This window comes from Scophthalmus maximus, chromosome 6 (assembly GCF_022379125.1).
Source record: "Scophthalmus maximus strain ysfricsl-2021 chromosome 6, ASM2237912v1, whole genome shotgun sequence".
Taxonomy (NCBI): Eukaryota; Metazoa; Chordata; class Actinopteri; order Pleuronectiformes; family Scophthalmidae; genus Scophthalmus; species Scophthalmus maximus.
Genome location: NC_061520.1, coordinates 25,016,648 through 25,032,709, shown reverse-complemented (window position 1 = coordinate 25,032,709; position 16,062 = coordinate 25,016,648). Strand labels below are relative to the sequence as shown.

The 16,062-nt window shown below is 42.7% G+C and overlaps 1 protein-coding gene across 9 annotated transcripts in view; it reads left to right on the top strand.

The window, feature by feature from the left end:
* The window catches only part of cadpsa (Ca2+-dependent activator protein for secretion a), a 136,105-nt gene that overhangs the window by 13,712 nt on the left and 106,331 nt on the right, over positions 1-16,062 (top strand). For all 9 annotated transcript variants that reach the window (XM_047332920.1, XM_035631318.2, XM_035631315.2 and 6 more), the window contains exons 2-3: positions 5,773-5,886; positions 8,210-8,542. In XM_047332920.1, coding sequence (XP_047188876.1) covers positions 5,773-5,886; positions 8,210-8,542 — 447 coding nt within the window. The remainder of the gene's footprint in view (positions 1-5,772; positions 5,887-8,209; positions 8,543-16,062) is intronic.

The window sequence follows — 16,062 nt, the reverse complement described above, 5'->3', positions numbered from 1 at the left end:
ATCATGATACTTGATACTGAAATGATACTGATTCGACACTTGATACCTATTACATCAGAAACAGAATGTCACATTTTCAAATTCTGTTTATTATCAACCTTTTAATACTGTGAGATTGCTTGATACTTCGTTTTTCTTTGTGCTTTTGTAGCTCTTGTGAGGAATAAGGACCTGACCAGTCTCCGTCTGAAGCGTCTCTGGCGTTAGTTAGAATTACTGTATTTTATAAACAGATACTGGTGAAATCTTTGGTTGTCAAGTATAGGGATTTAATTACCACTAAGTCTTCTGACTGTATTGGCTCTATTCTCGTCAATGAATGTGCACTGAGCTTGGTCAGTTTCAGTTCATTGAGAATAACAAAGACGCAGACAGAAACTCACAAAGGTACTTCACCAGTGCCACGCACTGTATGCAAGCTGGGATTTATCAGAGGCCTCGCTAAAGACAGTCACCCGACACCATTAGCGACCAGTCAATGATTCAGACGAGACCAATGTCCAAAACTTAAAAATCATCAACAAGTATGAGTGGTAGCCCAGGCAGCAACGGTGGCTTTCAGAAACAAGCTTTTTTTTTTTTACCTGAATAGGTTTTGCTTTTAAACCAAAGAGAAATACCAGACTGCTCTACTGGCTAAGTCAAAGATAGTTGCAAAAGTGAATTTGCTCCTAGAATAACCCACGACTCTCAGGCTGTGATCTCAGCTGCGTGTGAGCCAGATCCAGGTCCACTCCAGCAGCCTTCACTGGCTGGAGCAATTACTGGCAGATAGATAGATAGCACCCACTGAGAGACATGTGACGCACACACACACACACACACACACACACACACACACACACACACACACAGCAGTGTTATCTTGGTTTTCTAGCTCCCAGATTGCAGCTGTAGCGACCAGTCAGACTGTCTGCTCTGTCTGAGTAGAAAATTTGAATTTTAGATTTTCCCAAAGGCAGAGCACAAGATGGCTCTCGATAGACGACGCCGAAGTGCCGACATAGCGTTTGTGTTATGTATTTAAATAATCAATGCTTCATTCTAACATTTGTACAGCGCCAGACGTGCTTCAAGTCTTGTCTGTGCATCCATGAAATGTTCAAAAAAATATATAGAGAGATTAAAATCCAGACATCACCTATGAGATCACCATTAATCCACTTAATTCTGTATCTCAATCCTGGTTGTGTTAAGAAAAACTGAATACTGCGCTTCAATATGGCGCCTAAATTATTCCGATTAAATCCTTTTTCAGTTCATCCCTTTCTTTGAATGTGTTATTGGTTTATTGTGTATGTAAAAGGTCAGCAAAGTTAAAGAGCCCAAAGTAAAGGGAGCTCCTGAGACGCCCCGTCAGTAGTCCGACTGACTTCTGTAACTTGATGACATCACCATGTTACAGAGGAGCCTAGCGGCTATAGACTCGCACCCAAAGAAGCCAGGTAAAGTGGGGAGCGGACGCCGACACGACCTACATGACATACACGGTTGACCAATCACAACAAAGTGGCCAATCAGAGCAGACTGGGCTTCGCTAGGAGGGGGGGGGGGGGGGGGGGGGCATAAGGGGACAGGAGCTAAATCAAAGTGTTTCAGACAGAGGAATGGGTCTGGGGATGAGCCTGACAGACTGCGTGGCACAGTGTGTGCGCTGTATGTGCTGCAGCCCTGGGCTTCTGCGAAATTTGCGTCCTTAAAAGCCACTAAAGGCGGATGCTGTAGTAAATAAATGATATTAGACTGTGCATTTTGAGAAACATACCAACCCAGTATCGACAAATGATGTAGACCACACAACATAGTGGTGAGCAGGTTTATGTTGTACAGCTGTAATTGTGTTGCAGTAGATGCATATCGTCGTTACAGGGGGCAGTTTAAGCATCTCTGTCTTCCCCCTCCAGAATATTTGTCATCTCTCTCCCTCTTCCATCCCTTCCTCTCTTTGAGCGGCAGTGGCAACAAAGCGTTACATTATAACAGATGCTTTTTAACATCCCCACCTGGAGCGGGACAACATTCTCAGAAAAGAGAGTACGAGGCCCTGGAGTGGCTGCCCTGAGGGGGGGAATGCTTCTAGTGAAAATAAAATGTGCAGTACATGATACTGTACAGTAGCATGTCTACTGACAACTCAACCCCAGTGATCATTGTCAAGTTTCTTCTTGAATTGTCCATGATTTCTTAGAGGATGTCAGGACGTTTAATCCCGATTGACATTGGGGATGGAAGTGTAAGTCACACTGAATCTAAAAATACAGTCAGATTGCAGCAGTCAGGCACTAACGATGTGTTCACACAAGGATGATAAGTAGATGGCAGCATTTTGTGTTGTCCTCCAACTCATGCGAAGAACTATATTATGTGTTTCATGCGCTCTGATACGATCAAATCCCCTGTAATGTCACTGTGTTTAGTTATTGTCCCTCCCCCTATATTCCGGACCTCTACATATAATGGGTATGTCTTTTCGAGCATTGAGTGCTGGGCACCTTTCAGGCCATTAGTACATTACAGGCCACACTAACTTGATATGCAGTTATCGGCATCAACAAACTTGCCGACTCAGCAGATCTGCAGATTTTCATAATCACTCTGTAACTGTACAGGAAGTGAGTCCTTTTAACTTGGGCATTATGTTTGTCACATGGTTAACACCAATTGTAGACTACTTAAAGTTTATTTACATGACTTGGTGTTATGTGACGTCTTTGAGTGTCCAGGGTTAGGGTTAGATAATACGTTACCTATACGTTACATAGAGATGGCTGATGATCAAAGCGTGTGCACCCTTACCAATTCATTTCCTGACAAAACCGTATTGCCGTGTCTTATAAAACTCATAAAACGTCATAAATAAGTCTCAATAAATTAAAAATCAACAGTCAGTGTAGGCCTCCTTTAACTTTGACCTCAACATTTATTAAGCTTAATCACGGGTCAGAAAATGTTAATTGTTTCTGCTTTGGCCATAGGGGTCATTCTGAACGGCAATGAAAAGAGATTATTTTATTGTTGAGGTCTGAGGACAGTAGCACACAGCTGTCTCTGCTATTGTTCATCTGAACTGTGAATTTTGACCCCCCCACTGAGGAAGCTTTAATCTCATGTTGCTTCCTCTTGCAGTGGCCAAGGTAACGGTTACCAGGGCAGCAGATGAGAACTGGCCATTAGATGTTAAGTCTTCTAGCATGGAGGGAGGCTCTCGTCATTGTAGTGCCATTTTGTCTTTAAAAAGGGATTCATATGATTTCAAGTTGTAACTATAATCAGTTTTTTCTGCATGGATCGTGGTGACAATGAAGACTATAAAACAATAGACTATAACCTCTAAGGACACTGGAATTCCAAAGCAGACATCCATCCATCAAATCCATTATCTATACTGCTTTATCCATTAAGGCTCGCGGGCTGGCTGGAGCCAATCCCAGCGGACACTGGGCGAGAGGCAGGGTTCACCCTGGACAGGTCACCAACAGGGACAAACAAACATTCACTCTCACATTCACAACTATGGTCCATTTAGAGTCTCCACTTAAACTAGCCTCAATCTGCATGTCTTTGGACTGTGGGAGGAAGCCGGAGTATGAGAGAACCCACGCATACACGGAGAGAACATGTAAACTCCACACAGAAACCAGGATGCAAACCAAGAATCGTCTTGCTGTGAGATGACAGCACTAACCACTAAAAAAAGCAGACAACAGCCATCAGAGAGGCGGTTTTCAGTACTTGGCAATTGTTTGTGTGGGATACTGCAGCAATTACTACTAAGTACTTGTATAATTCCAGCAATAAAGACAGAACATTGATGCGTTAAAGCAGTAATAAATATAAAGTACTCACAGAATAATTTTGTAATAACCACAGAGTATCCATTAAAAAATGTAGTGATGACTACAGAGGACTTGTGTAATAATGCAGTAATTACTACCTATTACTAATGTGATGATGCAGTGATATCTCTTCTTCAGTTTCATGCAAATAATGCTACTAATGTCCGACAATGGTGGCACAAAAGTTTGGACTCAAGAGCATGAGAAAGACAACGCTGTAAAATATCTCAATTTCCTATAGTTCAGACAGAGGTCGGTACCCAGGGTAAGCAGTCAGGCACGGCGAACAAAACCTTAAAAATGTTGGGCAGAAGACTAGGTCAAGAACACAAGCAGGGTCAGAATATACCAGAAAGACTACACTAGGAGATCGCTGGAATGCTTGCATGAAAACAAAGACGAGCTGGCTACAGGACAGGGGAGCACCCAGACTAAACACACATGAGGGTAGAGAAGATCACATGAGCGGGAAACACACAGTGGTTGGAAGTGGAGACCTGGAACGACCGGAGAGGCAAGTTACAAAATAGAACAGGAAATGGAACTGATAATGAAAAGAAACTGAACACATCACTCAGGTGGCAGACGGGGACAGGACAGTGTCAAACTAGAGGTCAAAGAGAAAGCTCTGTACAGATACCTGCTATGAGAAGAATTCTGTAGTCTCCTTGGTGACCATAATTATTTTTCTGTCACATTTGGTATATTTTGACACAAACACGGCAGGTTTCGAAAGATTTTTTATTTCATGTTGCACAGAAGCCCACCTCATTCCACCATTTTGAACTGTGCTTAGTGTTAAAGCAAGGTTTGTGTGAGGAGGAAGTTTGGCATTTTTAGTTGATACTAGGAATTTATAGAAAATCAGTGAGTGTATTTTTAAGCCCGTATTACTCCCTTAAGTCCTATAGGGTTTCTTATTGAGTAGATGCTGTCAGCAGGGCTGCCTCTCTTGTCAAGTCCGCTCTGATTGCTCTCATCACAGTAGCTTGTTGAAGCATGACACTACTGTTTCTTTTTTGGTTCATGTTAGCACTGGTTATCTTTTGGGCATCTCTTAACCCAATATCCAATGAAGGATGGAGTTCGCATGTTCTCCTGTGTCTGTGTCTAGGCGAGGGTGCACTCTGTCTCTTGTCTTATGTCAGCGATATATCTCCTATATCTCATTTGGAACTGTTAGAATGCTACTATACAAGAAACCGCAGTGAGATATATGGAGAAGATGTGGGAACTATGGCTACTTAGAAACCCAACATCTAACCTAACAAAGAAACAACTACAATCTCACGGTTCCAATGTCTGCAAATCAGTGCAATCACTACTAGAGATTGTTGAGGTACAACAAAACTGCTACAGCAAGAGGGGCCAGGACAAATTACATGTGACAAAGAACTCTCTAAAAGTCTGCTAAAAGATATGAATGCAGCACTGCATCCCTACTGTGACATTAACTGAGAACAACACTCTGACGTACACTACAGCAGCAGTGATCCTAGAGACGCTTCGTTACAAGCCATAAGGAGCCGCACCGGACATGGAGAAGGCCACAGGCCAAGATCAAGGCAGCACGTAGATAAATTAGTAAGCTGGAAGAAGACGAGAAACGATGCAGATGAGAAATCATATTGGTGGCTGCGTTGCCCACTGTTGTGGTGGCTTGGATCCATGCCATCCAAGGTGGACTTTCTGTGTGTATCAGTAGCTGTATCATGTCCTCTGGGTTGGGCATGTAGGCCTACTTTAGACAACTGTATGGTGATGTTTTTACATTTCTTAGTATGAAGGCTATATTTTTAGGAGTGAAAAAAAGTCATCTCTACTCTCCAAATCTCATGTTTTACATGACACCACCATAGTTCTGTTCTTGCCTTAAAGATAAGAAGATGTGTTGGCCATGGCTTTCATTAACTGTAATAAACTCTCTCTTCCTCAGATCAGTAAGCAGCACTTGCAGACAGTCAAAGAGCGATTCCAGGCATTCCTCAATGGAGAAACTCAGATCGTGGCTGATGAGGCCTTCATCAATGCTGTCCAGAGCTACTACGATGTGAGTTTGTACCATCTATTACACATTTATCATAGTAATTTGCAACTCTATGAATATAAATCATTTTGATATTTTTCTACATTCATTTACAAATCTATCATTGCTTTATAGAAAAAGCCATTTATCCTGCTAAATACACAAGAAACCAACTAATAGTACACTTTGCAGGCTGTAATCATCCCCCTGCAGAGCCTCTTGTTATTTAATCTGAATCTGCCATGCAAAAAACCTAATAATGGCGTGAAAAGTATCCAAACCTCAGTGGAGAGAACTTGTCTCGCCTCTGATAAACGGTGCAGAGCATGATCTCAGCTCCTGAGGGGAAGTGTTGATAATGTGGTCCCAGGTGGCCATGACTCACTTGACTTGATCCACTCGAAAATAAAGAAGGCATAACATGTGATGAAGGAAGTATTTCCCTGCATCTCGGTCTGTATTGTACTGTTCATTTACAACATAACATTTGACACGTGCACAGTATCTGCAGTGACTCTCGGTGAGTAGAAAAGGCTTCAGTTTCTGGATTGCCCACGTTACATGAAGACAATAATAGCAACGTCAAAGAGCAAAGCCTTAGTCCCCTTACTGCAACACTGTGCATAGACTATAAGGATGTTCAGGCTGAATGTTGGTAAAGACACTTAACAAAGGCTAAGAGACACAGGTTGTGTATATAGCATCAAAGATGTGGTGAAACGGTCTCCATTGAAAAGCACTGAACCTAACTTTTGATTTAGATTTTTACCATATAGTTGTCTTTGTGTCCTTGTGGTAAGTGGACTGTATTTATATACTGCTTTTCTAATTTTTTTGACCACCAAAAGCGCTTTAAAGAACAAGTCGCTTGTATACAGTATATATATAAGTATATTTATAAATTCCACAGAATTTCTCTCTGGCTCAATGGGTGAGTCACCGACATCAGCCAGTTCATAGAAAATCCATCATAACTTTGGACATACAGCTCAGTTTTAACATGCCCATCCCATTGAGGTTATTAATGCATCCTAAATGAATGATGCCATTACGTAAGATTACTAAATCAGTAAACCCTCAGGCTCATTGCTTCATTTTCAACTCCAGAAGGAATATGGAAATTAATCAATGTGTTATTTTATAATTCATGTTGCACCGCACGCGTGTTTGCCGAGAGCTGATCAGGGACAAATGAGGATATTGTGAGATTTAAGGGGACGGCTGGCTGTGGGAATAGAACGAGGGGGTGCATCTGTTGGGTTCGTGGCGCTGACACAGTGACTGGCACTTCCTTATCAGTTAATGTGGTAGCAGAGGCAAACCAGATGAGAATGGTGTGATATTTAACAGACGAAGCTCGTGGCGCAGGTTATCCAATTCAATTAAAACCTAAAGATCCCAGCCCGGCTTTAGCCCCAGGCCAAAGCTGATGGCAGCAGACAGACAGACAGACAGACAGACAGACAGACAGACAGAGAGAGAGAGAGAGAGAGAGAGAGAGAGATTGGGGGGACAGACAGAAATAGAAGGATAAAGAAAATCAGAGACAAACAAACAAGCTCATTCAGTCTGAAATATCAGTTCAATTTCATGGCAGCGATGTTTGGTTTGTCATTGAATGTCTTGCTTTTTTCTGTCGCTGAGATTTTCCAAGATAATGTGGAGGTTCATGGAATTTCAGAAAAAACAATAATTCAGTGTTTCCGTGACTTTTAGTTTTTTATTGGTTCTGCTATTTACAGAATGACCTCATGATTTTGTGCAAGGGGACACTGTTTCAGGAAACAGATGTTGCTGTTGAATTGTCTTAATGGAGTTTTGCAGTGCTACAAGCACCTTGACCTTGAACGAAAGTCCATTGACTGTCAGTAGTGCAGCAGTAGAAATCTTAGGAGCTGATATAGTTAGAGTGCCCTTCTCTTATTTCCTTTAAAAGCCGGATAAGAATGATTCTCTGCAGAGGGAAACATTATCAGCTTGCACAAAGACTACATTTGTTGAGCACCTGCCTAGGTGCATGCTATTCTCTTCATAATGAGCCTTTAAATAAGAAATACTGTGCCATTGAGTTTAGACGTGGTTTTTGGTGGTCAATCCCTTTTTGCCGCCTCAGAATAGAAATGCACCAACAATGCACCTTGCCACAAATTATTTTCAGACCCAAACGCTCATGGGAGCTCAGATAGGTGCAAGTTTGCTATTTAAAAAATATAGGCCTCTTAAAATAGGTCTTAAAATGAGGTTTGGTCAGGTGCATTGTTGGTCCATGAAGTGAATGAATCACAAATCTGTTGGCTTTAAAAACCGAACTGACCTGTCAATTCACACATCGTTTCACTGATTGCAGGTTTTCCTAAAGAGTGACCGCGTCTCCCGGATGGTGCAGAGCGGTGGCTGCTCGGCCAGCGACTCCAGGGAGGTTTTCAAGAAGCACATCGAGAAGCGGGTGCGCAGCCTGCCCGAGATCGACGGTCTGAGCAAAGAGACCGTGTTGAGCTCCTGGATTGCCAAGTTTGACACCATCTACCGCGGTGAAGAGGACCCCAGGAAGCACCAGCAGAGGATGACCGCCAGCGCTGCCTCCGAGCTCATCCTCAGCAAAGACCAGCTCTACGAGATGTTCCAGCAGATCCTGGGCATCAAGAAGTTCGAGCACCAACTCCTTTATAACGCATGCCAGGTTAGTCTGATTTTTATACCGGGAGTGTGTGTGTATGACATATGTCCATCTTCATGCCCAACTTGTGACAAATGTCTCCACAGGAACTTGACTTTGTCGTTTGACCTAGATGGTTTTAGAGAGCCTTTTCATCATGTTGTTTTTTTTTCATTCAACAACTCCAAAAATTAGCTCGACAATCGGATGAAATTGCCCTTTCAGGTCACTTCCTAATTCCAGTCTGACATTCATGTTCATTGTACCTGTTGTCTGTGTGGGAGGGGGGTTAACTGATTGTTTGTTGATCTGATTGTCAGGTGATGTACAAAGTTGTGGTAGTGGTACGTAGGGCCCAGTCCATGTTAGTCCCGTTGATTGAAGCAATACATTGATCATACGAGGTACGTCAGTCTCATCCCGACTGCTGTTGTACCTTCACTGGCTCTGGCGCAGAAAGATTCCATCCATGTTCTTGATCCCACCTACAGAGCTCGGACCGGTCCAGTTGTCTTTCCGTTCAGGGTTAGGGTTAGAATCGGACTGTTTCACTACTGTCCTGTAGAGACATGGGACAATAAATAGTTACACTGTCTCTGAGATTACTGTACCGAACTAGAAAGTAACAAAATGTATCATTTTATCCTGGATCACATCACGTCCTGGATTCTATTCTTATCTTATCGCGGCACGCTGTTGTTCATTTTAGAGCACAAATGAGTACCAACAAGTTAGCGTTGATCATCAGTTAAGAATCTGTCTTTGGCATTTGAATCTTTTTTTTATCCAGAGCAACTACTCCAAACCTGAAATCATTTTCTGCAAATGAAGCACCTCATTGTAAATGACTGTAACAGTAATGGCCTCACTGGGAATTCTCATCTAAAGCGAGACGTGAGCGGTGCGCAAGTGAGACTGCAGTGCTCAGTTTGTTCAATCCACACTGACTTCAACCTCCATGCGGCCGTTTTCTAAGGAGCTGATGAGCTGCAGACAAACTGTCTGGTCACACTGTCCTCACCAGGCTCAGGGAAGTATCTCACGTATACACGAGGAGAGCAACTTTGTTTTTATTCATCAATTCATTGGTTTAACGTTCCACTGAAACCAGTAAACTCATAGCTTGGTTATCTTCATCAATCATTACAGATGCTGTTGAAAAGCTCACGACATATAATCAGCCTTCTCTGAAGAGGAGGACACGGAGTGTAACAAACCACCTGCGGTTGTGGTGATGTGACCGGAAATGTTCCTGGAAAGCTTTCTACTATTATCAAATTAATAATGCATGAATTTTGATTCATCATCACAATTAGTGCTTGGTTGAACTCTATTTTAATTCTGTTTGATGGCCACAATATGTCTCTTATTTGCAACTGTCTTAAAACAATGTGTATATACATATATATATGATATACAGTATACGAATTTGAGTTTAATCATGCGACCAGAAGGATTATGTACTGATCTACACAACAAAGTAAGGACAAACCACAAACCAAATATGTATGTGTCACACTACTTCTCCCTTAGTTTTTCTGGAGAAGACATCCTTAGACTCACGGACTTGTGTTTGTCTCAAAAATAGAGACACAATTAAGGCTGTTGTTTTTTCTGTTGCGGATGGTCTCAAATGTTAGCATCTCTGCATGTGAATTTTTTCAGCGATACTTTCTTTGTAATCGTTCAACAACACGTTCCTAAGCAATGTACGGCATGAAATCTAACATCTAGCAGTGTACAAATCTAGCACGAGGGGAGCAAACAGATCATTATGGTACCAATGGAAAATCTGCTGCCGGATGGAAAAATGAGTTATTAATATATGCAGAGTGCAATGGTAATGAGAGGATAGAGAGCTGGGCTGTAAAGACAGATTGATGTGGTAATAATGCTGTCGAGTCGTGGGCAGTCTGGAGGCCGGCCTTCAGATACACAGCTCGTCTTTTGTCGCTGAAGAGGGGGCTACTCAACGACAGTGCTCCTTTATGCTTCAATTTTGATAGAGTACGGTATAGTAACATCTTTACCCACACTTACTTACTGTAATTTTACCCTGTTTTCACAACAAAAAATTGAGCTTTTTGAAAAGGAGCAGACACAGATATTGATAGAAATATCTCAGTGAGCATCAGTTGTCTTATATATGAGTGTCTGAACATGCTGACAGTCAAACCACATAGGTTTTAAGACCAAATAGGACGGAGCAGATAACAAGTCTAGGTCACTAGACGTCATGTCAGGATTGTTATTATCTTATTGAAAATGGAGACATCAATGCACATCGTATCCCAATCTCAGGGTTATGATGGGTGCTCCTAACAAACATAAAACATCCCAATCTATTTCTGGAGAGGCCTTTTAACTTCAGGTCAACCATCTGTGAGACATACTATATATCATCATGCGCAATATTTAAGTTAAAGCAATAGTAAATATAAAAAATGTATTTGCTAACAAATTCTACAACAGATATACAAACATTTTATAATTGTTAAAGCATTAAGTGTGGACCTCGATCTACAAAACTGACTGTAAGATGTCTCAGTATTGGGCCTAGGGCCTCACACGGAATCCAATGAATATATTTAAGTAAATTACTATTCATACAGTATAAATATTGTGTATCTCTTGGTCTAGTTTTCAGTACACACAACCACAATCATGGGGAAGACGTCCGACTGTACAGTTGTCCAGCAGACGCTCATCCACACCCTCCACAGGGAGTCACAGAGGGTCATCGCTGAAGGGCTGGTTGTATGCAAAGTATACTGTTTCAAAGGGAAATTGACTGGAACTTGGGAGAGCTCCACAATGAGCGGACTGAGACTGGAGTCGGTGCATCAAGAGATATTCATTCATTTTTGATAAACTACAAAATGGTAAATATTGTGGTAAATACCAAGTTAGATATGTTATGTTTCAAAGATACACAAAGATGTGTAAAATACATTATTTTATGTGAGAGGATGGAATGTTTACTATTAGAGGATAATCAAAATTATATATTATTCAAAAGTATTTCAAACTCATACACATGTACTGCTCCATATCCGTGACAGCAAGATGTGACTAGGGTTCGGGTCTGAGGACTAGTTGTGACAGGTACGCTCTGTGAATGTTGGCATATGGTTATTCAAATCTACACGGAACAAAATTATAAACGCAACGCTTTTGTTTTTGCCCCTATTTTTCATGAGCTGAACTCAGAGATCTAAGACATTTTTCTATGTACACAAAAGGCTTATTTCTCTCAAATATTGTTCACAAATCTGTCTAAATCTGTTAGTGAGCACTAGATAATCCATCCACCTCACTGGTGTGGCATATCAAGATGCTGATCAGACAGCATGATTATTGCACAGGTGTGCCTTAGGCTGGCCACAATAAAAGGCCACTCTGAAATGTGCACTTTTACTGTATTGGTAGGGTCCGGGGGGGGGTCCGAAGACCAGTCAGTATCTGGTGTGACCACCATTTGCCTCACGCAGTGCAACACATCTCCTTCGCATTGAGTTGTTTAGTTTGTTGATTGTGGTCCACTCCTCTTCAATGGCTGTGCGAAGTTGCTGGATATTGGCAGGACCTGGAACACGCTGTCGTATACGCCGATCCAGAGCATCCCAAACATGCTCAATGGGGGACATGTCCGGTGAGTATGCTGGCCGTGCAAGAACTGGGATGTTTTCAGCTTCCAGGAATTGTGTACAGATCCTTGCAACAGGGGGCCGTGCATTATCATGCTGCAACATGAGGTGATGGTCGTGGATGAATGGCACAACAATGGGCCTATGTTATGTCCATAACATACGCCTGCCCATACCATAACCCCACCGCCACCATGGGCCGCTCGATCCACAACGTTGACATCAGCAAACCGCTCACCCACACGACGCCATACACGCTGTCTGCCATCTGCCCTGTACAGTGAAAACCGGGATTCATCCGTGAAGAGAACACCTCTCCAAAGTGCCAGACGCCATCGAATGTGAGCATTTGCCCACTCAAGTCGATAACGAACTGCAGTCAGGTCGAGACCCCGATGAGGACGACGAGCGTGCAGATGAGCTTCCCTGAGACGGTTTCTGACAGTTTGTGCAGAATTTCTTTGGTTATGCAAACCGATTGTTGCAGCAGCTGTCCGGGTGGCTGGTCTCAGACGATGTTGGAGGTGAACATGCTGGATATGGAGGTCCTGGGCTGGTGTGGTTACACGTGGTCTGCGGTTGTGAGGCCGGTTGGATGTACTGCCAAATTCTTATGGTAGAGAAATGAACATTCAATTCTCGGGCAACAGCTCTGGTGGACATTCCTGCAGTCAGCATGCCAATTGCACGCTCCCTCAAAACTTGCGACATCTGTGGCATTGTGCTGTGTGATAAAACTGCACATTTTAGCCTGTGCAATAATCATGCTGTCTAATCAGCATCTTGATATGCCACACCTGTGAGGTGGATGGATTATCTCGTGCTCACTAACAGATTTAGACAGATTTGTGAACAATATTTGAGAGAAATAAGCCTTTTGTGTACATAGAAAAAGTCTAAGATCTTTGAGTTCAGCTCATGAAAAATGGGGGCAAAAACAAAAGTGTTGCGTTTATAATTTTGTTCAGTGTATATTACCTGATATACTTACACCTGCATTACACTGTGTTTGGATTGTAATCAGATAGAGCTTTGTAAATCCACGTACAACTACAGGAAGCAGTCCTCTCATCAGTCCTCACTCACATTGGATGATACCAATCTTCATGGATGCCTACTATAGGCTTTGGTTATAGTTTTCTTGGACCTTGTTACGGCCACAAAAAAACATTAACAAAACATTCTGGCTCAATCTTGTGACCAGTAACATATAATGAGGATACCATACCCGAGGATCAATTTTGAACAAAAAGTATTTCATTCAAAGCAACATAATTAAATAAATTGCCAAATTTTAACAAACCCTTGAGAGACAGGAAGCCGGGCCAAAAAGAACAAACGAGGGAGGAGTGTGGGCCAACCAGCAAAAAGGCCGTAGGACCCACAACTTCCCCATGAACTATCCAGAGCTTTTAAGCATCCAAACTGGAAATAAAGACGCGGAAATAGGACCACCAGCCTCGACAAGAACTATCCCTTTAAACAGGAAACATGAGCTGAACGGAGTTATTGGATCTCATTTGGATCTCAATATGGACACTGGAGACGCATATGTACAAATCAGATGTAGATTCAATCTGAATTCAAAACACATTTGAATGCCCGGTGTAAATGGAGTGAAAGTGACCAGAGCATTAGAAACATGTGCACAGTGCGACAACACCACCTCCACCCACTGTGCGGCTTAAAAACAGATCAATAAATGAGTCGCTTAAAGAAAAACTGCATCTGATGTAACACACAGTGACATCCAACAGGTGTCAATGTCACTGAGTTAATATCCTTATATATCCTAAAAAACTCTTTTCCGTGCAAAGGACTGAGGCGCACCATGTCCTCTTGTCGATTGCCATTTCTGGAGTAATCACTCTGAATTAATGCGCTGTAATCTGAGAAATCTGCCGCTGTCTGCTGCAATACAGCTCCGAAGGGAGGCATGGGGGAATGGCAGGCGCTGTTTTTAATGCTGCTTGTCAATTTTGAATGAGACGTGTCATTTGAATGCATGTTATTCTCATCTACTCTATATGAGCCCATGTGGACTCGTTGCTCTCTGGATTCATCCAACCGCTGTGCAGTGTTCTTATCAGCCATATAAGTTTGATCTTAGGGGGAATTTGTTCTGATCTCCTCTAAATTGTGAGCTGATGTGTGAAGCACTTTACCTGGAATGAAGGGAGGCAGGCAACCCTATTATCAGAGGCAGACTTATATTTATTTTCTCTGTATTTTAAGGAAGAAGCCACATCTTTTCTGAATTGCTCTTTTCCCCCCCTGTTCTTTAGATATCTAGAAATCAGAAATGCACTTCATCATTTGACATCTTTGAGTGTTTGTCACTTGTCCTGTGTACATACTCAGAAGCTCCTCAGACATTTGTAGTGTGGAGTTTAAATACAGCATAGATTTGGATATGGACAATAGTGCAGAATTGTCTCTTCCAACATATTTCATCCCAAAGGATCCCAATCAAAAAGCACAACAGCTGTCTTGCCGCTGTGTTTTTTTGATTTGTTGTTGTGTTTTCCTATTTGTCGTTGTGAATTGCACTTCAGGGCCCACCGTGCAGATGGGGCTCAATAACCTCCCACACCTTGGTGTGCTCAAACACCTGTTCCGGTGGTTGGAAGAGATCAAATTACTTTAACAACCTCTGGGGAATACTTCACATTTGCTTCCTTTTGGTTAAAATGAATAATTAAAAAAATTCTTCTTTATTAAAATAACAACGGCTCAGTTATGAAATTATAAAATCAGCCATTTATGGTGTTTTTTTTATCGCATAAGATAGAAAAAAAATAGGCTCACTCTCTGTGAGGTCCCTGCAGAACAGAGATGAGGCAGTGGAAAAGGGACAGAGGACGTGGAAAGGGATGGAGAGTAAAATGAAAAGAGATGAGGCTCGGAGACCGAACTGTTTAAACAGAGGTGGTGATTAGAAGGAGGCCGGCAGGAAGGGAGGCGCAGGCATTAGAGGAAACAGGACTTTCCACTAAATGAGCCGTGTGTTCTCCAGTTATCAGCGCTGAGGGTAAATATTGGCTTCTTGGGGCGGGGGCTGCACTCTTGCTAATAACGGGCAATTAAATCCAACAGTACCGAGCCACGATTAAAACAACTGTGACTCTTTAACAGGGCTTTCAAACAGAGCCGAGATGACAATGATTTTCTTTTTTCAGGCCTCAGTTCGACGAGAGCGGCTGTTCGTCGAACTGAAAGTGAAATAATTCCTCGGTATGTAAAAGCCCTCTGAAAGTACTGGCAGATGGCTGACTGAGTTAAAGGCAACATGACGCTAAGTTACTTCTGAGCAAATATATTTGACGCGTCCTTCACATGCAGCTTCCAATCCAAAACCGTGGCATACTGCACGAAGGTAATCCTTTAATCCACGCTGTGGAGCTAGGGAAGTCCCCGCACTAAGCGAGATGCCGAAACATCCCCTTTTCCCCGCGCAAGCTTATGTCTCATGGTGCCACACAGCTGGCTAATGCAGCGTGTGTGCACCCTGGAGATGACCCCCGGCCGGAGCCAGTTCAACACAGATGCACGTTGAGGCAACTGCAATGGGGTGTGTCCGCCTCCTGTCATCTTTTGTCACCTGTGGCTCGGGCTCGGATGCCCGTGAAGAAAGAGCCAGACAGAGAGCTCCCCTCCCGACGTCTTCCAAAGCAACATGTCGCTGCCCTCATTAGTGGAATGTCTGGCGCCGCACACAATGAGCTGTATGCTGAACCTCCCCGTTGCCTATAGCCCAACAGACACGATTCCAGCATGGCCCTTTTCAAAGTGTGTGTTTGCTTTCCCACAGGCAGATGCAAAAAGTCTACATCTTAACAAGTCATTTTTACTAAGAGGCCTGTTGTGTGGTGCTGAAAACTAGTCATCTAAGGTTCC